The sequence below is a fragment of the Symphalangus syndactylus genome, chromosome 8, assembly GCF_028878055.3.
Source record: "Symphalangus syndactylus isolate Jambi chromosome 8, NHGRI_mSymSyn1-v2.1_pri, whole genome shotgun sequence".
NCBI classification, from domain to species: Eukaryota; Metazoa; Chordata; class Mammalia; order Primates; family Hylobatidae; genus Symphalangus; species Symphalangus syndactylus.
Genome location: NC_072430.2, coordinates 58,995,338 through 59,022,360, shown reverse-complemented (window position 1 = coordinate 59,022,360; position 27,023 = coordinate 58,995,338). Strand labels below are relative to the sequence as shown.

The window sequence follows — 27,023 nt, the reverse complement described above, 5'->3', positions numbered from 1 at the left end:
AGGCTGGTCTCGAACTCCTGATCTCAAGTGATCCATCTGCCCGCCTCAGCCTCCCAAAGTGCTGGGATTACAGGCGTGAGCCACTGCACCCGGCCTAATGCCATTTTCACAGGTGAAAAAATAGATGCACAGCTAGTAAAGAAAAGCTGGGATTCAAACTTGGGTCTGCATGTTACTCGAGAGCCCTTTCTAAATGAAAAGACACCTTATATGACCCACATCGTTCAGCTGATAGCTTTCTTATATCTAAATGAGATTTAATGTTACACACAAACACAAAAAGTACTGGTAAAGTATAACCAGTAAACCATAAAGCTAATTTTTTTCTTCTTCAAAGATTATTTTATCTCAACAATATGTTTCTCCTGAACAGATTTTTTTATTTTGCTGCAAATGACAGGATTTTATTTTATTTTTTGAGACGGAGTCTCACTCTGTCATCCAGGAAGGAGTGCAATAGCGCAATCTCAGCTCACTGCAACTTCTGCCTCCCGGGTTCAAGCAATTCTCCTGCCTCAGACTCTCAAGTAGCTGGGATTACAGACATACGCCACCACACCCAGCTAATTTTTGTATTTTTGGTATAGATGGGGTTTCACCATGTTGGTCAGGCTGGTCTTGGACTCCTGACCTCAAGTGATCTACCCGCCTCAGCCTCCCAAAGTGCTGGGATTATAGGCGTGAGCCAGCGTGCCCAGCCTAGCATTTTATTCTTTTTAAAGGATGAATAGTATTCCATTGTGTATATATACATTTTCTTTTTACTTTTTTTTTGTTGTTGTACAGATTTTTTTCGTCACCCGTGTACTAAGCCTAGGACCCAATAGTTATTTTTTCTGATCCTCTTCCTTCTCCCACCTTCCACCCTCAAGTAGGCCCCAATGTCTGTTGTCCCTGTCTTTGTATCCATGAATTCTCATCATTTAGCTTCCACTTATAAGAGAGAACATGTGGTTTTTGGTTTTCTGTTCTTGTGTTAGTTTGCTAAGAATGCTGAACAGATTTATTATTGCCAGTGAAACTGATATGTTTTGATGAAACTTGCTAGATTGTAACCTAGCTAGTAGGAGGTGATCTTGTATTCTTTTATGTACTAGAAAAAGTTTATATTTTGAAAAAAATTATGCATACACACCCACACACACACACACACACACACACACACACACCTTGCTCTGTTGCCCAGGCTTGAGTGCAGTGGCATGATCATAGCTCACTGCAGCCTTGCGCTCCTGGGCTCAAGTGATTCTTCTGCCTCAGCCTCCCAGATAGCTGTGACTACAAGTGTGCCACCACACCTGGCTAACTTTTTGTTTTTTTTAAGAGATATGATCTTGCTGTGTTGCTCAGGCTGGTCTTGAACTCCTGGGCTCAAGCGATCCTCCCGCCTCAGTTTCTTGAGTTGCTGAGATTACAGGCATGAGCCAATGTGCCCGGTCAGCATTAGACATTGAAGACGGCTGGAGAAAATTAAGACTTAATATCCTCCCTCCTTCCACAGTTGTCATCTTCAAGTGATTTGAGAATTATGTGACTTTACAGTAAGCTTTCTCTAAAGCAGTAGAAGATTCTTTAAGTGGTATAACTTACTGGCGTGGGTTACCTTGGGGAAGCTATTCTAAACACCCATTTCCTTGTCTGCAAAACAAGGGTGATAATAGTACTTGGCACATACAGTTGTTGTGAGGTTAAAAATTATTACGTAAAATGCTTAACATGTAATGAGTGCTCAGTATCTCTTAGTAATTATCATTATTACCATTACTGGGTAGCATAGAAAAAAAGGCTATTAAAGATTTTGATACCACTTTTAAATTCTGTAACTGTCCTAGGCTAGAGGGTTTCAAAAACTTGGTTGGTTTATGGTACCTTAAGTGTCTCAGTAGTTTTTCTCATGGCTTCCCTAGGCCGAAAATACCTAATAGTTTCGTTTATTAAGTATTTAGGTCCAAAGAACTTAGTGTTTACATCCTAAAAACTTAGTAGCCATTTTTTTTAAAACAAATACACACATAGTGAAAAATATTTTTATTTAAAAATTAAAATGTTTTAAGCAACCAAAATTTCTAGTATGTACACTGCACAACCTCCCAAATTTGGATGCGGCCACTGTCATTTCCTGTTCCACACTGATTTTTGCACAGTACTTACTTTTTTTCACAGCAACCACTAACAGCCAAGCTTCTCAAAGATGTGACAGCATTGAAAGGAATGTAGTAAAACGATCTAATGTTCAAACAGAACTACTTGGACATTTTTCTCTAAACTTAAAATATGCCACACTAGGCCAGGTGCAGTGGCTCACACCTGTAATCTCAGCACTTTGGGAGGCCAAGGCGGGCGGATCACCTGAGGTCGGAAGTTCAAGAGCAGCCTGACCAACATGGAGAAACCCTTTCTCTACTAAAATTACAAAAATTAGCCAGGCGTGGTGGCGCATGCCTGTACTCCCAGCTACTCGGGAGGCTGAGGCAGGAGAATCCCTTGAATTCGGGAGGTGGAGGTTGCGGTAAGCCGAGACTGCACCACTGCGCTCTAGCCTGGGCAACAAGAGCAAAACTCCATCTCAAAAAAAAAAGAAAAATATGCCACACTAACGTGATTTCACTGCAGTGCCTGAGGGCCTCTCGGCACATACACAGTAACTGCAATTTTGTTTTTTTGGTTTTTTTGTTTTGTTGTTTTTTTTTTTTTTCTTTTTTGAGGCAAAGTCTCATTCTGTTGCTCAGGCTGGAGTGTAGTGGCATGATCTCGGCTCACTGCAGCCTCTGCCGCCCGGGTTCAAGTGATTCTCGTGGCTCAGCCTTGGGAGTAGGTAGGATTATAGGTACCTGCCACCACACCTGGCTAATTTTTGTATTTTTAGTAGAGACAAGGTTTCACCATGTTGGCCAGGCTGGTTTCAAACTCCTGACCTCAGGTGATCCACCCACCTCGGCCTCCCAAAGTGCGGGGATCACAGGCATGAGCCACTGAACCCAGCCTAGTAACTGCAATTCTAAGCCACAAATCTTGAAAGACAAATGGCTTATCATTGTAGTTTATTCAGCCAATAGGCTGAAAAAGATTTGCGATTGTGCCTTTTAGAACAAAACAGTTACAGGTTGAGTATCCCTCATCTAAAATGCTTGGGACCAGCAGTATATCAGATATTTGTCAATTTTGGAATATCTGCATTATATACTCATCAGCTGAGCATCCTTAATCTGAAAATTCAAAATCCAAAAAGCTCTACTGTGCATTTCCTTTTTTTCTGAGATGGAGTCTTGCTCTGTTGCCCAGGCTGGAGTGCAGTGGCATGATCTCGGCTCACTGCAACTTCCGCCTCCCAGGTTCAAGCAGTTCTCTGCCTCAGCCTCCTGAGTAGCTGGGATTACAGGTGCCCGCCACCACGGCCGGCTAATTTTTTTGTATTTTTGGTGGCTCACGCCTGTAATCCCAGCACTTTAGGAGGCTGAGGCGGGCAGATCACGAGGTCAGGAGATCAAGACCATCCTGGCTAACATGGTGAAACCCCATCTCTACTAAAAATACAAAAAAATTAGCCGGGTGCGGTGGCAGGCACCTGTAGTCCCAGCTACTCAGGAGGCTGAGGCAGGAGAATGGCGTGAACCCAGGAGGCAGAGTTTGCAGTGAGCGGAGATCATGCCACTGCACTCCAGCCCTGGTGACAGAGCGAGACTCAATATCAAAAAAAAAAAAAAAAAAAAAGGAAATGTCCTGAATATGAACATTGGGCAAAGCAATGAAGTTATACTTAGTAAATTTCTAAATTATAATTTCATACTCAAGCATCAAAATGCCTTGTAGAGAGACCTTTAAGCCAAAAAAGTTTTAAATGGTAATACTTGTTAAAAAAATGTTCAATAGGTCTATATTAATTGCAGACTTTGATTTGTAATAGGAATGCATTCCTCTAGTAAATCGGTGCTTTTTTTTCAGGCAGTAGCAGGTTTGTTGGCAGATGCTCGTTCTTTAGCAGACATAGCAAGAGAAGAAGCTTCCAACTTTAGATCTAACTTTGGCTACAACATTCCACTAAAAGTAAGTTGATAACATATTGAGGAACCTTTTGGACGGTAATAGAATCTTATTAATAAGCTCTTCTGCTTCCCTCCATAGCATCTTGCAGACAGAGTGGCCATGTATGTGCATGCATATACACTCTACAGTGCTGTTAGACCTTTTGGCTGCAGGTATGAAATTTTGTGAATTATTCAAAAGGCAGATCTGTACTATAGATATTTATTATGTTCCCCAGCATCTTAGCCTTTTACATACTTAAAAATAGGAACTCTTGTCGAGAAGTATTAGGGCAATGATTAAATAAAACAGTGTACATAGAAACTACTTGAGGCTGGGTGCCATGGCTCATGCCTGTAATCCCAGTACTTTGGGAGGTTGAGGTGGGAGGATTCCTTGCGCCCAGGAGTATGAGACCAGCCTGGCCAACGCAGTGAGAACCTATCTTTACAAAAAAATTTAAAATTTAGCCAGGTGCAGTATCACATGCCCATAGTCACAGCTACTTAGGAGCTGCTTGAGAGGATCATTTGAGCCCAGGAGTTCAAGGCTGGAGTGAGCTGTGGCCATACCACTATACTCTAGCCAGCGCAATAGAGACTTTGCCTCTTTAAAAAAAAAAAAAAAAAAAAAAGGTTTAAATAGTGAAAAGGACTATATAGATCTGAAGTGATTATAAAACAAAGAACTGATAATAATGACTTTAATCTGATTATAATAAGCTCTCTGGTATTAGTCCCTGATATTCTTAGGTAATTTTAAAAATTACGTCTCACAATTCCCATTAGGCACAGTTTCTCTTTCTGTTGAAGTGAAGTGCTGATATTTTGGGGTGAAGTGGGGATTCAGCTGCATAAAGACCTGGAATAGGTATAAATATTCAAATTTGGCTTCACAGATTTGTGACTAGATTTTTCTAAAATGAAAAGACATGTTTGGCTTATGACTTAAAACAGTCAAACATGTTTGGTTAAAATAATACATATACTAACATCTGAGTGCTCAACTGTAGTCCTACCTTTGAGTTGTTTATCATCAGTCATATTTAATTACTAAGATATTAAAGAAAACTTGAGTTTTATTCTATTGGTAATATTACATTAGTGTTTTATGTTTTGTTTTACTTTTTGAGACAGTTGCTCTGTCACCTGATCCGGAGTGCAGTGGTGCCTTCATGGCTGACTACAGCTTTGACCTGGCTCAAACGATGCTCCTACCTCAGCCTCCCAAGTAGCTGGGACCACAGGCATGGGCCACCATGCCTGACTAATTAACAAATTTTTTTTTTGTAGAGACGGGGTCTCACCATGCTGCCCAGGCTGACATTAGTCATTCTTAAGCTTCTCAGTTAAATTACGTTATGAAACACTTTCTTTTCAGACTATGTAAAATACCTTTCAGCTGAGCTCTGAGTTCATCAGTTAACTTCTCTACTCTTTTTAAGGGAGTAAGAATAGTAGAGATAACTTTCTTTTTTCAAAACTTTTTTTTTTCTGAGATGGAGTCTTGCTCTGTCGCCCAGGCTGGAGTGCAGTGGCACGATCTCGGGTCACTGCAACCTCCGCCTCCCGGGTTCGAGCCATTCTCCTGCCTCAGCCTCCTGAGTAGCAGGGATTACAAGCGCCTGCCACCACGCCCGGCTAATTTTTTTATTTTTAGTAGAGTCGGGGTTTCGCCATGTTGGCCAGGCTGGTCTCGAACTCCTGACCTCAAGTGATCCGCCCACCTCGGCCTCCCAAAGTGCTGGGATTACAGGCGTGAGCCACTGCACTGGGCCAGAGAGAACTTTTTCAGTAAACATCTATTGGGCACTGGGTTAGTCATAAATGTGGAGACACAGGTGTGAAGTCACATTGATAAAATATTAGTGAAACGATAAAGGGACAACAATTAGGGAACGGACTCTTTCTGGACAGGAGGCAAGGAAGAGTGTGAGATGTAGGGAGACTTGGTAGTTGCAAGCACAGGAACTGGTATGAAAATATGTGCGCCAAAGAGAGTTAAGTGTGCTTGGTGTGTAGAGTATGAGGTTTAGAGATGATATTGATGTAGGAAGGGGTCCAGTCATATAAGTCTGTGCTCCATGCTGATTTTCTTCAAACGAAATGTTGAAAGCCTTTAAAATAGTGACAGTGAGCTATATATTCTGAAGGATAAGTCTCATATCAGGGTAGAAAATGGAAAGAAATGACGGTAGGGATGGGAATTGAATAGTTTAAATATTCCACATATGAGATGATGTGTAAGATGATGCTGATTTCTTTTCTGCTGTAAGGCAAATATAGTTGTCCCTTGGTATTTGTGGGGGATTGGTTTTAGGACCTCCCATGAGTACCAAAATCCAAGGTTGCTGAAGTCCCTGATATGTATTTGCATATAACCTGTGCATATCCTCCTGTATGTTGTCATCTCTAGATTACTTGCAATACCTAACACAGTGTAAATAGCTGTTACACTGTATTGTTTAGGGAATAATGACAAGAAAATCACAGTTGTTCAGTACAGAAGCAATGTTTTTTGAAAGTTTTCTATTTGTGGTTTGTTGAATCCACAGATGCAGAACTCATGGAAACAGTGCCCACTGTATGTCGCAATTTCAGAAAGTCAGTATTTCTTACAATCAGCTAATAGCCTAATTTGTTGGGCATAGAAAAATAAACTGAACCAATTCTGATTATTGCAGAGAAATGATTGGCAGGATATTGGGAAATAGAATGAAGGGTGGAAAGAATTTCACATGGATTCAGTATACTCTCCATCAGGAATTTTGTTCCCTTGACCTTTTTGTGTTTATGCCTTATTTATTGGGCCCTCTCATAGTTGTGATTTTCATCTATCTATCATTACTCCTTTCCCCGTACTGCTAGACTTTCCAGGAGACCTTCATCAGAAAGATTAATACTAAACAAAAGCTACATGAATTTTGAATAATCTCTTGTACTAGTTTTAATTAATTGAAACCACTGTTTCAACGTACTATGAGTTATATGTGTATTAGTAATTTATCTCAGAAACAATATAATTGCATTTTAATCATTTTTCAAAAATACTTTTATGTTATTGCCATGGTTTAAGCTGTTTGTATACTTTTATGCAGTTTCATGTTAGGGTCTTACAGTGTGAATGACGGTGCGCAACTCTACATGATTGACCCATCAGGTGTTTCATATGTGAGTACTTTCGAATCATTTGAAATTCTATTTTAGTTTAATAGTATTTCATTAGCATTGAAGTCTCATAAGATTATATGAAATTTTAAAAAAACTCATTCAAGGAAAGTAATTTTTCTTTTCTTTTTTTTTTTTTTTTTTTTTTTTTTACAACAACCTCTTGTCCAACAGAATTTTTTTTTTTTTCCTTTTTTGGGGAACAGGGTCTCACTCTGTGGCCTAGGCTGGAGCACAGTGGCATGATCACGGCTCACCGCAACCTCTGCCTCCCAGGTTCAAACGACTCTTCTGCCTCAGCCTCTCGGGTAGCTGGGATTACAGGTGTGCACCACCTGGCTAATTTTTTATATTTTCAGTAGAGACAGGCCTTTGCCATGTTGGCCAGACTGGTCTTGAATTCCAGGCCTCAAGAGATCTACCCACCCAGGTCTCCCAAAGTGCGAGTATTACAGGTGTGAGCCACCGTGCCCAGCCATGTTTTCTTGTTTATCATTAATAACCGATACGAGGCAGAGGAAAGATTTGTTGTTTTCAGTATGTTATTTATAGAAACTATATAGTGCATATAGTATTTTGAATATGATTTTCCTTTACTACTATAAACACTATCTTAAACTGTATTTAATGTCTTTTTTCTTTTTTCCTCATTCTTGCCCAGGCTGGAGTGCAGTGACACAATCATAGCTCACTTCAGCCTCTTAACTCCTGGGCTCAGGCGATCCTCCTACCTAAGCCTCCCAAGTAGCTGGGACTACAGGCTCATGCCACCATGCCTAGCTAATTTTTGTATTTTTTTGGTGTCTATAGAGACAAGGTCTTTCCACGTTCCCAGGGCTAGTCTCAAACTCCTGGCCTTAAGCAATCCTCCTGCCTTGGACTCCCAAAATGGTGGGACTACAGGCGTGAGCATTGATGTCCAGCCATGTCATCCCTTTTATTTATTTGTAAGATGGAGTCTCACTCTGTCTCCCAGGCTGGAGTGCAGTGGCTCGATCTTGGTTCACTGCAACCTCCTCCGCCTCCTAAGTTCAAGCAATTCTCCTGTCTCAGCCTCTCGATTAGCTGGGATTACGGGCATGTACTACCATGCCTGGCTAATTTTTGTATTTTTAGTAGAGATGGGGTTTTGCCATGTTGGCCAGCTGGTCTCCAACTCCTGACCTCAGGTGGTCTGCCCACCCAGGCCTGCCAAAGTGCAAGGATTACAGGTGTGAGCCACAGCACTGGACCTAATTTTGTTTGAGACAACGTCTCGCTCTGTCACCTAGACTGGAGTGCAGTGGCACCAAACCTCCGCCTCCCCAGTTCAAGCAATTCTGCCTCAGCCTCCCGAGTAGGCTGGGATTAGAAGCATGCATCACCACACCTGGCTAATTTTTGTATTTTTAGTAGAGACGAGGTTTCACCATGTTAGCCAGGCTGGTCTCGAACTCCTGATCTCAAGTAATCCGCCCACCTTGGTCTCCCAAAATGCTGGGATTATAGGCCTGAGCCACCCTGCCCTGCCTTCCCTTTTAAAGAGAAGGTTTAAATGTGATTTCTAAGAGCTTCCCCTAAATTACTACCATTTCTTTTTTTTTTTTTGAGACAGAGTCTTGCTCTGTCGCCCAGGCTGGACTGCAGTGGTGCAATCTTGGTTCACTGTAACCTCTGCCTCCCGGATTCAAGGGATTCTTGTGCCTTAGCCTCTCAAGTAGCTGGGATTACAGGCCTGTACCACCACACCTGGCTAATTTTTGTATTTTTAGTAGAGACAGAGTTTCACCACGTTGCCCAGGCTGGTCTGGAACTCCTGGCCTCAAGTGATCCACATGCCTCGGCTTCCCAAAGTGCTGGGATTACAAGCGTGAGCCACTGCACCCGGCCTGTTACCGTTTGTTAACTGTTTCCTTATCCTTACATTTTTGTCGTTTTTACTAATTGAAGAAAATGAAGATTCTTAAATACATTTTGCTGCAACAGAAGTATATATGTGTGCATCCTTTTTTTCTTTTTTGAGACGGAGTCTCACTCTGTTGCCCAGGCTGGAGTGCAGTGTGGCGTGGTCTCGGCTCACTGCAACCTCTGCCCCCCAGATTCAAGCGATTCTCCTGCCTTAGCCTCTCGAGTAGCTGGCATTTCAGGCACCTGCCACCACACCTAGCTAATTTTGTATTTTTAGTAGAGACAGGGTTTTACAGTGTTGGCCAGGCTGGTCTCCAACTCCTGACCTGAGGTAATCCGCCCACTTCGGCCTTTCCATAGTGCTGGGATTACAGGCATGAGCCACCACGCCTGGCTGTGCATCCTTATCTTTAAAAAAATTTACAAAATAATAAAATTGGGGGTTTAGAGTACTGAACTCATAGGAATTAACTTTATTTCTGTCTCTCAGGAATATATAATTTCATTTTTCATTGTCATAGTGCTAAAATCTTTTCCATTCCTGTTCCCCAAAATGTCTTAAAGTGTGTATGATTACATAATTTACATATTTTTGGATATACCTTTATTAAAAATATAGGTCGTTTTAGAATTGTTTGGTATTTTAATATTTTTGAGCCCTTTGGCATTCATCAGAATGTTTGACTATATTTTTCTATACTTGCTTTTAAAAGTTATTTAACATCCTTTCACGAGATTATAGAAACATTAGTCATTAATTATATATGATAGTGTACTAATTCAGTGATTATATATATTTTTTTCTAAATAGGGTTATTGGGGCTGTGCCATTGGCAAAGCCAGGCAAGCTGCAAAGACGGAAATAGAGAAGCTTCAGGTAATAATTAATGCTTGAATTTTTACTGCATCGTCATCCTAATGCAGTGAAATTTTATCACCACAGACATTTCAGTCTAAGGCAGGGATGTCCAAACATTTAGTTTCCCTGGGCCACACATAAAATACACCAACATTAATGATAACTGATGAGCTTAAAAAAAAAAAATCTCATAATGTGTTAAGAAAGTTTATGAATTTGTGTTTTGGCCCCATGCGGCCTGTGGCTAGAGAAGCTTGGTGTAAGGATATAGTGTGGTTTGATGTTGAGAGTTTATGAAGCTGCTAAGTCACTGAATGGGAAAGCTGATAACATATTATCTACAGAGTTGTGTTTTACATCCCTTTATGATTCTGAGTAACTGCTATAAAGCCTCAATCTAGAAAAACACAACTTTTGATATGATTTCACAAAATCCTTGAAACCTATTTATGAATCTCTGTGAGCTCTAGTTTGAAAATTTTGTTTAAAATTTTGAGTTAATAAAAAGTTGTCTTTTTCCTATATTCTTTGGAACACAGCTTTTATGTCTGGCTGTGCTCCACTGGTTCTCTTAACTTTGCTCCTAGCCAGATAAGGCATAAAACCTATACTCTTAAAACTACCCACTGTTTCCTTCACAAAGTTCAGCTATTAGTGTGAAAAAGTTTTCTTAAAAACTTGGTTTTCCTTTTAGCCATACGTTGATCAACTTAAAGACTTCATGGATACTGTTTCAATATTACTGATTACCTGTCAGAAACTTGCCTAAAAAGCAGGCATACCATTTATCAGTGTTTTGGTAAACTGAAGTGAGATACAATTTCACATACATTTAATGTTAATGCTGTACTAGAACCTTGCTCAACTAATTACTCATTCAACTTAAGACCAGCTTCTAGAAAATATTTATTAGCACTTGGCATTTATACAATGTTAAGTTCTAGAACCCCCTATAAAACCTAATTTGTTTTGTATTTTAGTAAAGTTGACAAAAGGATCTTAGAGGTCATTTAGCCCAAGCTCAACTGCAGATTAAACACATTGCATAGGACCACAGAATCAGCTGGTTCTGAACAGTATCCAGACCTTATGAGTCTTAGACCTATGTTCTTTTCCATTGCACACTTACTAGTATGATGCTAGGTTCCTATCTTCTACTCTTTTCCTTTTGTTTTCATCTCTCTGTACTATTATATGGAAATTTGAAGATCAGAATATTTATGTCAGTTGAGGGGGATTACCCCTGTAATCCTACCAGTTTGGTAGGCCAAGTTGGGAGGATTGCTTGAGCCCAGAAGTTCCAAGACCAGGCTGGGCAAAAGAGTGAGACCCTATCTCCTACAACAAAATGTTAGCGAGATGAGGTGGTGCGTGCCTGTAGTCCCAGCTACTTGGGAGGCTGAGGCAGGAGGACTGTTTGAGCCCCAGGAGTTGGGGGCTACAGTGAGCTATGATCACACCACTGCACTCCAGCCAGGGCAACAGAGCGACACCTTATCTCAAAAAAATAAAGGAAGTTAGACTATTTAGAGCAGTTACTGTCTTTCTGTAGTTAAATCCTAGTAAGGAATGGGAAAAACGATAACTACCAGAGAAAAATCAAGAAAAAATAGTCACTTTAATTGAGGAACACTTTCAGTTTGTGACAAAATTATGCTGTGAATCAGGTGTTGCAAATTATGGCCCACTGCCTGCTTTTGTGTAAGTTTTATTGGAACACAGCTACATTCAGTCCATGGCTGCTTTTAGAATACAACAGTAGACTTTAACATTTGGAACAGGGAACAGAAACCAGAGCCATACAGCTAATAAACTTGAAAATATTTACAAGTTGATGCTTTACAGAATCCATCTGCTGACCCCTGCCCTATCATTGTTCTCTTCTGATGGTCTGTTTACCAAAAAATAAAAACTTCACAAACATATGTAAAAAATATATTTGCCATTTAAAATGTGCTTTTCAAGTTTGACTTTTTAGAATGCAATTAATTCACTAAATACAGAACTAATAAGGGCAAAAATTTAAAGATCAGTATTCTTTCCCTTCCCATCACCCTCAACTTAACATGAAGAACTGTAAACATCATAAGCTTACAACAAACCTATCTAGTTAGACTTCAGTTAACCACGTACACATCCCCTTCCCCCATGAACTATTTGAAAAAAGCTGCAGGCGTAATATTGTATCCCTAAATACTTTATTCTCCTTATACCATTATCAGACCCAAGTATCATCTAATAGTCCATAATCAAACTGCCTAAGCAGTTTCTACACTGTCTTTTTAACTGTTTCAAACTATCGAGGTTCACATTTTCTTCCCCAAAATATTTGAGTCTATGCCGGTTGCGTTTAGTTGTACCCAAATAATGGTTTGTGTATTTCCTAAGATTAGTATTCTTAAATTTAAATTTAGTGTTATTTTTCTTGTTGTCATTGTTCCTTCTTCCTCATGTGGTTGTGCAGGCAGAGCTTGAGCATCCAGATTTCAAAATTAAAAAAAAAAAAAAGATAATCTAGTTTAAATATACAGCAGTTGAATCATCTTAAGTCTAGACTGCTGTATGAGCACCCATTATCTTTCACTATATTCCATCATCCCCCAACGTATCCACAATAGATGAAGGGCAGTTTGCTCAAACATTGTTTGGATCCTGTCATGTCTGTTCAGAAATGCCTGTCTATTCAGAAACCCACATGTCTAATAATAAAATCTTGCACTGGTTACTATCAAAACCCAACAACATACAGACTCCTCAGCTAGGCCCTAGGGGTATTTTTCTACCTTGATTTCCAAGTGTTCATTGAAAGAATGCTTAATTCTAATTTGGAAAAAAGCTTTTGGCTTCCCACTTCTGCTTTACACATTGATCTTTCTGAAATCAAATCCAATCCAATCTGTATTCTAAGAACCTGCTCAAATCTTGGTTCTTCAAAGCTTTCCCTGGTATTTTGCATTTTTGCTTTGAATAGTTCCACGAAGGATAATTTCTTACTCCTTCCTTCATCTTTCTGTATCTTGCATATAGTAGATATTAATGATTGTTTGCATTTTGTCATCCTAACTTGGCTATAAAGAAAATCAGATGTCTTCACCAGTCGTTCAAACTTCAGGTCTGCCTACAGATTCATAGATGGCTGTGGATTTTTATAATTTTACTGCAAAGTTAGTGGTAACTACAGGTTATCTCAGAATATCCTTTTTGGTGTATAAATTTTTTTCTTTTTTTTTTTTTTTTTTTGAGACAGAGTCTGTCTGTCGCCCAGGCTAGAGTGCAGTGGTGTGATCTCGGCTCACTACAACCTCTGCCTCCTGGGTTCAAGAGATTCTTATGCCTCAGCCTCCTGAGTAGCTAGGGTTACAGGCGCGCACCACCTCCGTGCCCGGCTCTTTTGTATTTTAAGTAGAGACAGGGTTTCACCATGTTGGTCAGGCTGGTCTTGAACTTCTGACCTCAGGCAATCCGGCCGCCTCAGCCTCCCAAAGTGCTGGGATTACAGGCGCAAGCCACTGCACCCGGCCTGGAGTATAAATTTCAAAACATTAAAATATGAATCGGAAAACTTCGATTCTGGTCTTTTTCAGACTTTAGGTTATTTTCCTTGGTTTTATATCTGAGTATAAAAGTGAAAATAGTTATTACACAAGTGGAAAATGTTCTTCTGATGAACAATATACATTTTATTTTCTATAGATGAAAGAAATGACCTGCCGTGATATTGTTAAAGAAGTTGCAAAAATGTAAGTTGAAATTTTTCTTACCATCCACAAAAATATTTCACTTGATCTTTGCATATATATATATTACATTGATCCTAAGAAGCTGTTTTCCTGTCAAGTAACTTAGTGTATAATTTTTAGAAGGTAAATTTAACATTCTAAGAAGCCTCACGAAGGAAGAAAATGTTTTTAAGCAACATTTTTTAGTAGTAATGAATAGGATGGGAAAAATAGCTTTTGACAAAATAAACTCCTGTTATAGGTTAAGGACATACAGTGTACCATTAGAGTCTTAATTTGTTAGCTCCCAACTTCTCAAATCTCTTAAGTCCTAATAATAGTAATCTTAAGATTGCCTCTAAGAATGCTTACAAACTTTATAGGTTACAACTAATTATTTCAATACATGATCTATGAAGCTGGCTCATTTATATAATCTGCTATTTATTTGGGAAAGATATGTTTCACTTTTTCAGGTTTATTATAAAAGTTCCTATAACAAGGTAAGAAGAGCAGTATTACAAAACATTTCAAAAACCAGCTTAAGAAACCCTGAATAGTTTATTACAGATATATAACGTAGAATACTATTAATATGTAACAGGTATTTGGACAGTAAACAATAAAAAAGTCAATTAACCTGGGTAGTGATGTTTCTAAAATTTTGTGATTCTTCTAGATCAAAGAGTGTAGACATCTGGTATTACAAAAAGATTCCAACAAAATATGTTGTGTAGTCAGCTTTTTAGATTCAAAAGTTATAATCATAATTCATAACAACTCTAAGTGTTCCACATTAGAACTACATGAACAAAGTCTAGTCAATCAGCTGTCCGTACGGTAGTGTATCAGGTTTTATATCTAACAATATGTGGAAGAAAAAAATTCCAATGGGCTCTATTGTATAATAAACATACTATTTACATGACGCTCAGTCTCTTATAACCGGTCCATCATTACTGCTACTGCCTTTATCCCTCTTGCTACCTCCTCCCCTCCGCCCTCATAGTTTCAGTTGTGAAGCAAGCAGAAGCCATTCTGTGATTGTCAGTTAATAACGGCAACACTAGGAACCAACATACAGCAGAGCTGCTAAGAAAGGAAGTCAGATATCTTCCTTGAATTGTATAGTATTTTATCATGATATACTCTGTTTCCTTCACTGAACCAATCCTTTGAAGTGCTTCTGGAAATCAGTTCCTTACCATCTTTTATATATAGGTATAATGGTAGTCATCTGTTAAAGTGTTCCATGTTAGGAAAGCCATCCCTTCATCATTTAAGAAAATGGAGCAGCATGTTATCTTTTACTTAGTTCTAGAAAATCAAGATCCTCTCATATTATAGCAAGGTTTTAGAAGACCCTCCAAAAAGTAAGGTATGTAACTCAGTGCACAGTAATAGATAAAGCTATACTCTGCTACTGTACTTGATACTTTTTTTTTTTTTTTTTTTTTGAGATGGAGTCTTGCTCCATCATCCAGGCTGGAGGGCAGTGGCACGATCTTGGCTCACTGCAATCTCCACCTCCCGTGTTCAAGCAATTCTCCTGCATCAGCCTCTCAAGTAGCTGGGATTACAGGCGCCCACCACCACGCCTGGCTAATTTTTGTATTTTTAGTAGAGACAGGCTTTACCATCTTGGTCAGGCTGGTCTTGAACTCCTGACCTTGTGATCCACCCACCTTGGCCTCCCAAAGTGCTGGGATTACAGATGTGAACCGCTGCACCCAGCCTCTTGATACTTTTTATGTTACTTTAATACGTTGCATGACAGTGCCTCCTTCTTTGCTGTAATTTGTAAAGTACTACAATGTGAAGTCCAGGTTATGTGGCATATATGCCATTATAAAATGGACAAGGAGCTTAAAAAGACTACTGCCAAGTAGGTTGAAGAGACCACTAATAATTGCAAGCACATAAATTAGTTTTATTTTTTTGAAACAGTCTCACTCTGTTGCCCAGGCTGGAGTGCAGTGGTGTGATCTTGGCTCACTGCAGCCTCCACCTCTTGGGTTCAAGCAATTCTCCTGCCTCAGTCCTATGCCACCACACCTGGCTAATTTTTGTATTTTTAGTAGAGACGTGGGTTCACCATGTTGGCCAGGATGGTCTCGATCTCCTGACCTCACGATCCACCCGCCTCTCCCTCCCCAAAGTGCTAGGATTACAGGCACGAGCCACCGTGCCCAGCCAATTAGTTGGTTTTAAAAATATTTAAATTAATGGACAAAAAATATTCTAAAAGGGCACAGTTAATGACGCCTCTTCCTAGTGAATCCGTGTTCTTTATGAGTTATCTTTTATAGTTAGTATCTTTTTTTTTTTTTCTGAGACGGAGTCTCGCTCTACTGTAGTGCAGGATGGAGTGCAGTAGTGTGATCTTGGCTCACTGCAACCCCTGCCTCTCGGGTTCAAGTAATTCTCCTGCCTTAGCCTCCTGAGTAGCTGGGATTACAGGCGCCCACCACCACACCTGGCTGATTTTTGTTTTTTAGTAGAAACAGGGTTTCACCATGTTGGCCAGGCTAGTCTCGAACTCCTGACCTCAAGTGATCCATCCGCCTTGGTCTCCCAAAGTGTTGGGATTACAGGTGTGAGCCACTGTGCCCAGCCAAGTTATATCTCTAAAGCAATGTGCAAAAATAAACTGAACTTTGGTTGATTAGGTATATTCAACATTTGTCGGGAGAGTAGATGTTTCATTTTATTTCAGTTCCTGTGTAATCTGTCTTCTCTAATGTTAAATACTATGTAGAATGTGTCTGTGTAATTTTATAGATACTTTTATTATGGATGGACATTCTAATTTGTACTATGGGTCTGTGAACTACAATGTTTGGAGGTTACCAAAATCTTACCTTTCCCTTTTCTATCCTAGAATTTACATAGTACATGATGAAGTTAAGGATAAAGCTTTTGAACTAGAACTCAGCTGGGTTGGTGAATGTAAGTTATTTTTGTACATTTATTTGCCTTAGGAATAATCTGTACCACAGCTAATTTACAACTGAGTGTCCTTTCTAATATAATGAAAGCTAAAACAAATTTACTGGGTTGTCTAATGAAGGGAAGGTTCTGCTTAATAATTAAGTTGTGAACAGGTTATTTTTTGAAACATCCATTTCATGGCTTTAAGATATTATGCTATAAATTAATGCTCAGGATTTATAAATTATAGCATACTTTTATTTCCATAAGAACTTAATATGTAGGCACATATAATCTCATGTAGAAGCAGCACACAAAAATATTTGAGTATTACTCATAGTACAACTTTGCAACCTTAGGTGAGTCAGGTATGTGGATTGGGTAGATCCTATAGTATACTGCAAGTTACAATATGGCACTCAATTTAAAATTCATTTACACATGTGGCTTAATTTACAGTAACTAATGGAAGACATGAAATTGTTCCAAAAGATATACGGGAAGAAGCAGAGAAATATGCTAAGGTAAGCCACAGCACAAAAACTTCTCTTGGCCAGGTACAGTCAGGGAATCACTTAGCCCAGGAGTTGGAGACCAGCCTGAGCAGCATAGCAAGACCCCCATCCCTAATTAAAAAAAAAAAAAAAATTCTCTAACCAAAATTATGTGTTGAATAATATAAATAAACTGAGGTGGTTTCTATTAAATAACACTGATAGTTCAGTTGAACTAAGGATAGAAATTTTCTAGGTTATCTCTAGTGGGTAAAGTTGCTTTGATTCCAAAAAACAACTTGGGAGTTTTAGATTGCAAAGAGTTTTTTAGGACTTTTAATACTTTAAATATTTGTTCTCTTTTTTGAGACGGAGTCTTGCTCTGTCACCCAGGCTGGAAGGCAGTGGCACCACCTCTGCTCACTGCAACCTCTGCCTCCAGGGTTCAACTGGTCCTCCTGCCTCAGCCTCCCAAGTAGCTGGGATTACAGGAGCATGCCACCACACCTGGCTACTTTTTGTATTTTTGGCTTCACCAATAATACAGAGACAGGTTTTCACCAGGCTAGTTTCAAACTCTTGACCTCAGGTGATCTGCCTTTTGGCCTCCCAAAGTGCTGGGATTACAGGCATGAGGCACTGCACCAGGTCTCTTAAGTATATATTCTATCAAAGATATAGTCATTGCATGTTAGAGCAACATTTGCTTAACTTTGCTTGGGTATCTTATTCTAAAACTGTTCATTCGATTACAAGTAAAGGAATTTAACCACTTAATTCAGGTTGTTGTAGCTTAACTTGCCCACAGGTGTGGGATATAACAATTTTAAAAATCAATTTTAAACACCTGTTTTCTCTTAACAGGAATCTCTCAAGGAAGAAGATGAATCAGATGATGATAATATGTAACATTTACTCCAGCATCTATTGTATTTTAAATTTCTACTCCAGTCCAATGTAACTATTTAGCCCTGGATTATACATACTGTCCAATTTTCATTAAATTTTTGTCTTATAACTATTGAAGTTTGGTTAATATCTGCTTTACAAAATTGGTGGGGGTAAATGAGGACATTTACTCAATATTAAAATATAGATTTATGACTACTGAAAAAATTCCCTGGTTAAAATGCTGCAGAATTAATTCCAAGACTGTAGATTAATTGAAATCCCCATCTTCATCACTCAACTAGAATTTACAGATCATATTCTCCTGGGCTTTTATACAAAAAGCACCTACCAACTTAGTGGACAAATAACTGATACGATTTCCCACTTTCATATGAAATAACTGGTGGTCATCAGTCACTGTTAATCTTTAGATGCGATACAGATGACAGATATTTCAATTTTGGATAATTTTTCAAAAACTGACCCTTCTCAAAAAAGACCCTTCAATACATGAGTCAAGGATGTTTTTGCTTTTTTTCTTTATTGTGGTGAGGGGTGGATTTAAGGATCAATAAAGTCCCTATTCTGTCACTAAAAAAATGTCTTGATCTCTAAAGATTAAAATAAAAATCCAACATCAGACAGCTTTCATGTTAAAAATCAGAATTTATGTGAAAGTGCTCTGTAAACAGAACTGTTACTAAGTGGAATAAACAGTACTGTGGCCGAGAAGAATGACTTGAAGCTGAAAAGCAGTACTCACAGCAGGAACAATTTGAACTCAGGCCACGTATACACACCCTCTAGTGGACTCATGCCAGTGTCACTCCATTCAAGTGTTGTGCTTTCCTAAGAAGGTAATCCAGCCACTGAATTTGGGTGCAGGGTATTGCTGGACTTTGAGCATTTGTGTAGTTTAAATAGCAAATCATTATACCTGAATATTAATAGCTAACTACTACACAAACAACTCAAAACCAGTAATGTCATATGTCATTACCATGCCTTCTTTTATGTAACATTATCTGCTATATTTTACCACTCAAAATATATTTAAAATATGTATTTTAAAATATATTAGAGCATATGGCTCAAGCAATCCTCCCACCTCAGCCTCCCGAGTAGCTGGGACCACAGGCAAGCACCACCATGCTTGGCTAACTTTTAAAAATTTTTTGTAGAGACGGCATCTCACTATGTTGCCCAGGCTGGTCCTGAACTCCTGGACTTGAGCAATCTCCCCACCTCAGCCTCCTAAAATGCTGAAATTACAGGCATGAGCCACCGGGCCTGGCCACAACTCATATATTTAACTGTGAATGACACAAGTGTTGATCTTAGAAAAATTCAGGAGCAATACTAAATTGGATCCATTTACAGACAGGTAAATTGACTATCCCTAAGCCAATCTATTGTCATTCCTATACTTTCCCAAAGTTCCAAAGTATGAATGTCACATGAATCTTGAATTCTTCTTTGAATGTATCTATTCTTAAAATTTACACCAGCATAGTTAAAACCCTCTTTGAAAGACACTGGTTCTAAAGAGTCCTAAATATAAGCAGCTAAGCTACTATAGATGCCATAACATAGGCAGATATACCTAGCTCTTCAACTCTTATGAAAGAATATCACGTGACATGATTTTCTTTTTTTGAGATGAGTCTTGCTTGTCGCTCAGGCTGAAGTGCAGTGACATGATCTCGACTCACTGCAACCTCTGCCTCACGGGTTGAAGAGATTGTCCTGCCTCAGCCTCCCAAGTGGCTGGGACTACAGGCACCTGCCACCACGCCTGACTAATGTTTGCATTTTTAGTAGAAATGGGGTTCACTATATTAGCCAGGCTGGTCTCGAACTCCTGACCTTGTGATCTGCCCGCCTCAGCCTCCCAAAGTCCTGGGATTACAGGCATGAGCCACCAAGTGATTTTCATACACACTAAACAGGATTAACAAATGTAGGTTCAATTGTAAGGATACTTTGTAACCACTGATGAGATATGACTAGCCTCTTTAGGAAAAAAAGCTGGTAAATTTTACTTTGATAAATGTAAAATTTATTTTAAGCAAAGACTTGAGTACCTTATTACCATAAATCATCTTGATGCTGGTACCTAAAAAAAAAAAAAAAAAAAAAGTTTAAATTTTGCTTTAGAGATTCCAAAGAATAAAATATATTTAGACTTATAAAAGCACTTATCTGATAAGATTCTATTTGCTTTTATTTCTTTACTCATAGAGACCTAAAAAATAAAATCAACTTGTAGGTTATCAATGTTTAACAAATCTCAACATTAGCGTATTCTTCATTTCACAGGAAAAGTAGCAAATTAAGATTACAAATATTCTCATTTTGTAAAAATATCCACCTATCAAAGGAACTTCAAAACATGAAATGCAGCTATTGTAACCCCAACCAAGTACAGCTTTTTTTTGTTGTTCCAACTGACCATATGTATCTATTATGACTTCACTATATTAATAAAGTATATACCACCACCTCCCCCCCGCCAACCCCGCACAAGACTGAGAGTTGTTTAAAAAAAAAAAAAAATCCTGTCCTTGTATTTCAACTGGTGAGCACAAATAACTATTCACATGCTAAAGGTACACATACTGAAATCATATTAACTGCTGGACAAGGTATACTATTTGAAAATCACTGATTCAGAAATGTGTCAATCGAAGGCTTCTAAGATGAACACGGAGGCTGAGTGTGGTGGTTCACACCTGTAATCTCAACACTTTGGGAAGCTGAGGCAGGAGGATCGCTTGAACCCAGGAGTTCAAGATCAGCCTAAGCAACATAGTGAGAGACCTTTTCCCTACAAAAAATAAAAAAGCCAGGCGTGATGGCATGCGCCTGTAGTCCCAGCTACTCAAGAGGCTGAGGTGGTAGGATATCTTGAGCCCAGGAGTTCAGGGCTGTAGTGAGCTATGATAGCACCACTACACTCCACCTTGGGTGACAGAGCAAGATTCTGTCTCAAAGAAAGAGGAAGGAAAAAAAAAAAAAAGCATGGTTTATCACCTGAACAGATCTGGAAAATTGAAACTTTGAAAATACATAAGTGTGGGGGGATCAATTCTTTTATGAACTACAGTAGTGGGATTTTTTTTTTTTCTTAAAAGAAGTCAGGGCTTCCTCTCTACCCCAGTTTAACCACAACAATTTAAGAAAACTAGTACTGTAGTTCAAAACAGGACATTAGTTTATAAGCTCATAGATTTTAATCTAGCTTTGTCATTTAGTAATTGTGTGACTTGGGCAAGTTACTTGATTTTCTCATCTATAAAATAAGGATTATGTACCATTTTAAATGGCAACAAAACTGGAATTATTCAGATGTAAATCTAAATTTGTCAAAGGTTTTAATGTTGGAAAATTATTAAATAAGAAAAAGAACTAAAACAGGAAGTGTTATCAGAAAAGACTGTATTGCTAAGATATCATTTCTCTCCAAAATCATTTATTAGATTCGATGTAAACTTAGTCAAATTCCCAAGAGGCTTTTTAGGGGAAAGTGGTAGAAATCAATAAGCTGTTTCTAAAATTTATGTGGGAAAAGTAAAGGAATTAGAAGAGCCAAAACAATTTTGAAAAGAACAAGTGAGAAGACCCACACTACCTAATTTCAAGACTAACTATAAAGTTCATGATGTAGATATAATATAGAATGGAGTTTAAAAATAGACCCACAAATACAGTCAACTGCCAAAAGTAAAAGAGCAAATTACTAGGGAAAGGATAGTGTTTTTTCAATAAATGGTGCTGGAACAACTGAACATTCATATGCAGGAAGAAAAAAAACCCCAAACAAAAACCTCAAACCATATCTTATACTACCTATATATAAAAAGTAGCTCAAAAGTGATCATAGACCAAAATGTACCTCAACCTATAAAGCTTCAAAGAAAACAGAAGACGTGTGACTGGTTTAAGAAAAGAGTTCTCAGATACTACACCAAAAGCATGATCCATAAAAGAAAAACAATTGACAAGCTTTATCAAAATTAAAAGTAGCTGTTCTCCTTCCTAAAAACACTATTAAGGGACTGACGAGACAGGAAAAACTCTGGGGGAAGATAGTTGCAAATCACATGTCTGACAAAAGACTTGTGTCCAGAATATATGAAGAACTTTCGAAATTGAACAATATGAAAACTCAACTTTTAAAAATGGGCAAAACAATAGGAAAATTTACTAAAGAAGACACATGAATGACAAATATATAAGAAAAGATATTCATTAGGAAAATGCAAAATAAAATCACGATGAGATACCACTCTACATCTGTTAGAATGTGTACAATTAAAACTATACATTCTGACCACACTAGCATTGGTGAGTATGTAGACTAATGAATGCTTTATTGCTGGTGGGAAAGGAAAATGGTACAGATGCTTTGGAAAACAGTTTAGCAGCTTCTTATGAAGTTTAACACTTAGCATATAACCCAGCACTCCTATTCCTAGGTGTTTACCTAAGTGAAATGAAAACTTCAGCTACATGATTCATGCATACTATATGATTCCAATTGTATGACATTTTTGAAAAGGCCAAACTATATGATCAGAAAAACACAGCAGTGGTTCTCAGGGTGGGGGTGGGGGGTTGAGCATGGTAAGAAGTTGTTAAAGTAGCACAAAACAACTTCCTGTAGTGATGGAAATGTTCTATATCTTGACTGTATTTAGCTGTAAGACTGTTTAAATTTGTTAATATTAATGGAATCATACGTATAAAGAGTAAATTTTACTATATCACAATAAACCAAGACTTAAGAAAAACTGCCTAGAATATAGAAAATGTTGAAACGCACGTTATCCTTCACTTCAGTTGAGCATCTGCGCGCCACACTAGCATGTGTGCCACCTGGGATCCTTTTTATTACACTGCAATAATCGCACTGGCTAAACCTATTCTTTAAACTTGTAACACTATCTAATTTTAACAGTTTGAGGAAAGCATTCCATTTTAATCCAAAAAATACACCTCTTCTCCCCGCCCCCCAGAAAGAATTTTGCTCTTGTTGCCCAGGCTGGAGTGCAGTGGCACGATCTTGGCTTACTGCAACTTCGGCCTCCTGGGTTCAGGTGATTCTCCTGCCTCAGTCTCCCGAGTAGCTGGGATTACAGGCGCTAATTTTTGTATTTTTACTAGAGACGGGGTTTCATCATGTTGGCTAGGCTAGTCTCGAACTCTGACCTTGTGATCCGCCCGCCTCGACCTCCCAAAGTGCTGGGGAGCCACTGCGCCGGTTTTTTTTTTTTTTTTTTTGAGACGGAGTTTCACTGTTATTGCCCAGGCTGGAGTGCAATGACACAATTTCAGCTCACTGCAACCTCTGCCTCCCGGGTTCAAGCAATCTCCTGCCTCAGCCTCCAAGGCAGCTGGGATTGCAGGCACGCACTGCCAAACTTGGCTAATTTTGTATTTTTAGTAGAGACGGGATTTCACCATGTTGGTCAGGCTGGTTTCGAACTCCTGACTGCAGGTGATCTACCCACCTAGGCCTCCCAAAGTGCTGGTATTACAGGCATGAGCCACTGCACCCGGCATACCTCAATCATAATAAACATTAATTGCCTATTAGAACTGTTAAAGGACACAGGAAATAGAAAAGGTGATTCTTGCCCTTTACAAAATATTCTGAGAAGCTGTTTCCTTATAAAACCACTAAATTGTATCTTACCCTCCTTTAAATTGGGGTGAATTTTAAAGATACCTTTTCGCATGTTGCTGCTTAAACTAAACCACCAACACCAAAAAAAAAAAGTAAAAAAAAACCCAAAAGACCTCAGCGTGGTGGTGTCCAACTGTGGTCCCAGCTACTCATGAGGCTGAGGTGGAAGGATTGCTGGAGCAGTGCTGCAGTGAGCTGTGAAAGTGCCTGTGAATAGCCACTACACTCCAGCCTGGACAACACAGCGAGACCTTGCCTGTATAAAGTAAAAAAAAAAAAAAAAAAAGATAACAAGGCCAGGCATGGTGGCTCATGCCTGTAATGTCAGCACTTTGGGAGGCTGAGGCAGGTAGATCACAAGGCCAAGAGTTAGAGACCAACCTGACCAACAAGGTGAAACCCCATCTCTACTAAAAATACAAAAATCAGCCAGGTGTGGAGGCAGGTACCTGTAGTCCCAGCTACTCGGGAGGCTGAGACAGGAGAACTGCTTGAATCCAAGAGGTGGAGCTTGCAGTGAGGCAAGATCGTGCCACTGCACTCCAGCCTGGGCAATAGGCTGAACAACAACATCAAAACAACATCTGAACAACAAAAATAACAGAGAGGGCAAAGAAGAAAGCCATCCATATTCCCACAACCTGGAATAACTATTTTAGGATTTTTTTTTTTTTTTTTTTTTTTTTTGCTTGCTTCCATGGTTTTGTTTTTTTTTTTTTTTTTTTTTTTTTTTCCCCAGAGACAGGGTCTCACTCTGTTGCCAGGCTAGAGTACAATGGCAGGAACAAAGATCACTGCAGCCTCAACCTTCCATGCTTAAGCTACCCTCCCACCTCAGCCTCCCGAGTAGCTCGAATCGCAGGCATGTACCACCATGCCTGGCTAATCTTTTTAAAATTTTTGAAGAAACACGCTCTCTCTATATTGTCCAGGCTGGTCTCAAGCTCCTGACAAGTGATCCTCCCACCTCGGCCTCCCCAGGTGTTGCGATTACAGGTGTGAGCCACTGCCCAGCCTCCACTGTTTTTGCAATGTATGTACTTAAGTTATGTGGTATGTTCATACGTACCTATGTATTTACTATCCCTCATATATTAAAACATTACAAATAAAAGTAATATTCCTTCTTTGACCACTCAATCCCTTCAAGAGGTACTCTATTAAAGTGTATCCTTCCAGTCCATATATCTCTTTGAAATAAATACTAGTATAATGTGACTAACATATAGTTGATGAGCAGGATTCCTTACTCATGTATCTTGGGTTCGTCTTTGAAGTGTATCATTTGGACTTATATTTCATTTCTACTACATGGAATCACAAAGTTTTGAGAAAAATTCATGTAAATAAAGAGTTGAACTGTTAAGATCCATGTGGAAATGGGAGTTAATTTCTTTTTTCAGGAAAAGCCAATGGGATTCAAGATTAATATAAGGGAATTATTCTTAAGATAGCACCGAAGAAAATTCTGATAATTTAGAGAAAATGGTATAGGAAAATTACAGGTATAAAGATAATAATATATGATATTTAGTAGGTCTGACTGGTTTGACTGTCAGCAGCAACCAAGTGATAGCAGCAAAAATTCAAGGCAAACATTTGGATGCCTATGATGTATCACATCACCAAGGAAGATTAAAATTTAAGAAGTTAAGATATAGTTCTTTCCCCAGTGAGAAAAGCAGATACTAAAAATCACTGGCAGGGTCTATTAAACGTGTATACAGGCTGGGCACAGTGGCTCCCGCCTGTAATCCCAACTCTTTGGGAGGCCGACGTGGGCAGATCACTTGCGGTCAGCAGTTTGAGACCAGCCTGGCCAACACAGTGAAACCCCATCTCTGCTAAAAATACAAAAATTAGCTGGGCATGGTGGCGGGCACCTGTAGTCCCAGCTACTTGGGAGGCTGAGACAGCTGAATTGCTTGAACTCGGGCGGCAGAGGTTGCAGTGAGCCAAGATGGTGCTGCTGCACTCCAGCCTGGGTAACAGAGACCCTGTCTCAAAAAATATATAAAAAAGAGATGTGTATACATATACTTGTATGTCTATACTGAACTATAAACGTGTGCATTGGGAAGGAGAGGACATAAATTCTGACAAATATGGAAGGGAATTTGGGAACATTTCCTGGACACCTAATGGAAGACCCCTCCAATGAGTGAATTCCGGAGAAAAAGCATATCAATAATTATGAGTAAAAAACTTCTGAGATTCCAGTAATTAAAACAAAGTAGACTATGTAAAAATATGAAGGACAGAATTTGCATGATAGTGGGAATACATGCAACAGACAACTTTCTCAAAGTGTGGTTCAAAGATCACCTAAGTCAGAATTCTACAGATTTGAATTCACTAGGTATGAAGAGGGACCCAGGAATCTGTATTTTGAATAAGTACCTGAGGTAATTCTTATTAACACTCTAAAATTTGAGAATCACTGATTTGGAAACAGGTTACTAAAAGGAGAATAGGGTAACAGAAAAGGTTACTTTTAAAGTGATGACACTTAGGGCAGGGTGTGATGGCTCACGCCTGTAATCCCAGCACTCTGGAAGGCCAAGATGGGTTGGTCACCTGAGATCAGGAGTTCGAGACCAGCCTGGTCAACATGATGAAACCCCGTCTCTACTAAAAATATAAAAATTAGCCAGGCGTGGTGGCAGGCGCCTGTAATCCCAGCTACTCAGGAGGCTGAGGCAGGAGAATCACTTGAACCTGGGAGGCGGAGGTTGCAGTGAGCCAAGATCACACCACTGCACTCCAGCCTGGGCAACAGAGCAAGACTCCGTCTCAAAAAAAAAAAAAAAAAAAAAGAAAAAGAAAGAGATGACATTTAGAAAGCAAAATGGGGGATGAAGCAGTAGGGGATGATGGGCATCTAGGAAAACTTTTTTTCATGATTGTGTAAGGAATGTATGTCTCAGAAATAGCAGCATACATACACCTAGATGAAAAAAGAGAGGGGGGGTGGGGGGGGAAGGGGAGGGAATAATCTGGCAGAAAACTTACAGGGATGGTTCCAAATATTTTAGAATTCAACATCAGCTCCCAAGGAAGAAAACATACAGATGTTAGGAGAACATTTCCAACACGCGAGTGAACAAAGAGCCAGGGTGCCAATAAAGAAGAAATTCTGTAACTGTTCACTAACGGTCAGGGATTGAAAAGCATCTTTTATATTTTACTGACAGGTCAAAAAAGAGAAAATTGGATCTGACCTAATGCAGACCGGGTCAATTTGGTCAAAGAGAATTTTATAGACGAGCTTTGGTTCCACCATTGCAAAACAATATTCTGTCACCAGCAGTATTAGTAGGATTCAGGATTACACTGAAAGCATATTCTACTCACACATTCTAT

General features: G+C 39.2%; 1 protein-coding gene across 2 annotated transcripts in view; it reads left to right on the top strand.

Annotated features, from left to right (window-relative positions):
* PSMA3 (proteasome 20S subunit alpha 3) overlaps nucleotides 1-18,101 on the top strand; it is a 28,894-nt gene extending 10,793 nt beyond the window's left edge. Inside the window, exons 4-11 of one of the 2 annotated variants that reach the window (XM_055289244.2) lie at nucleotides 3,943-4,044; nucleotides 4,123-4,196; nucleotides 7,121-7,193; nucleotides 9,889-9,954; nucleotides 13,630-13,676; nucleotides 16,537-16,604; nucleotides 17,046-17,110; nucleotides 17,945-18,101. In XM_055289244.2, the coding sequence (XP_055145219.1) occupies nucleotides 3,943-4,044; nucleotides 4,123-4,196; nucleotides 7,121-7,193; nucleotides 9,889-9,954; nucleotides 13,630-13,676; nucleotides 16,537-16,604; nucleotides 17,046-17,110; nucleotides 17,945-17,989 (540 nt within the window). In that variant the 3' untranslated portion in view covers nucleotides 17,990-18,101. The remainder of the gene's footprint in view (nucleotides 1-3,942; nucleotides 4,045-4,122; nucleotides 4,197-7,120; nucleotides 7,194-9,888; nucleotides 9,955-13,629; nucleotides 13,677-16,536; nucleotides 16,605-17,045; nucleotides 17,111-17,944) is intronic. The other variant, XM_055289245.2, reaches the window with a different exon arrangement.
* Nucleotides 18,102-27,023: the final 8,922 nt, after the last annotated feature.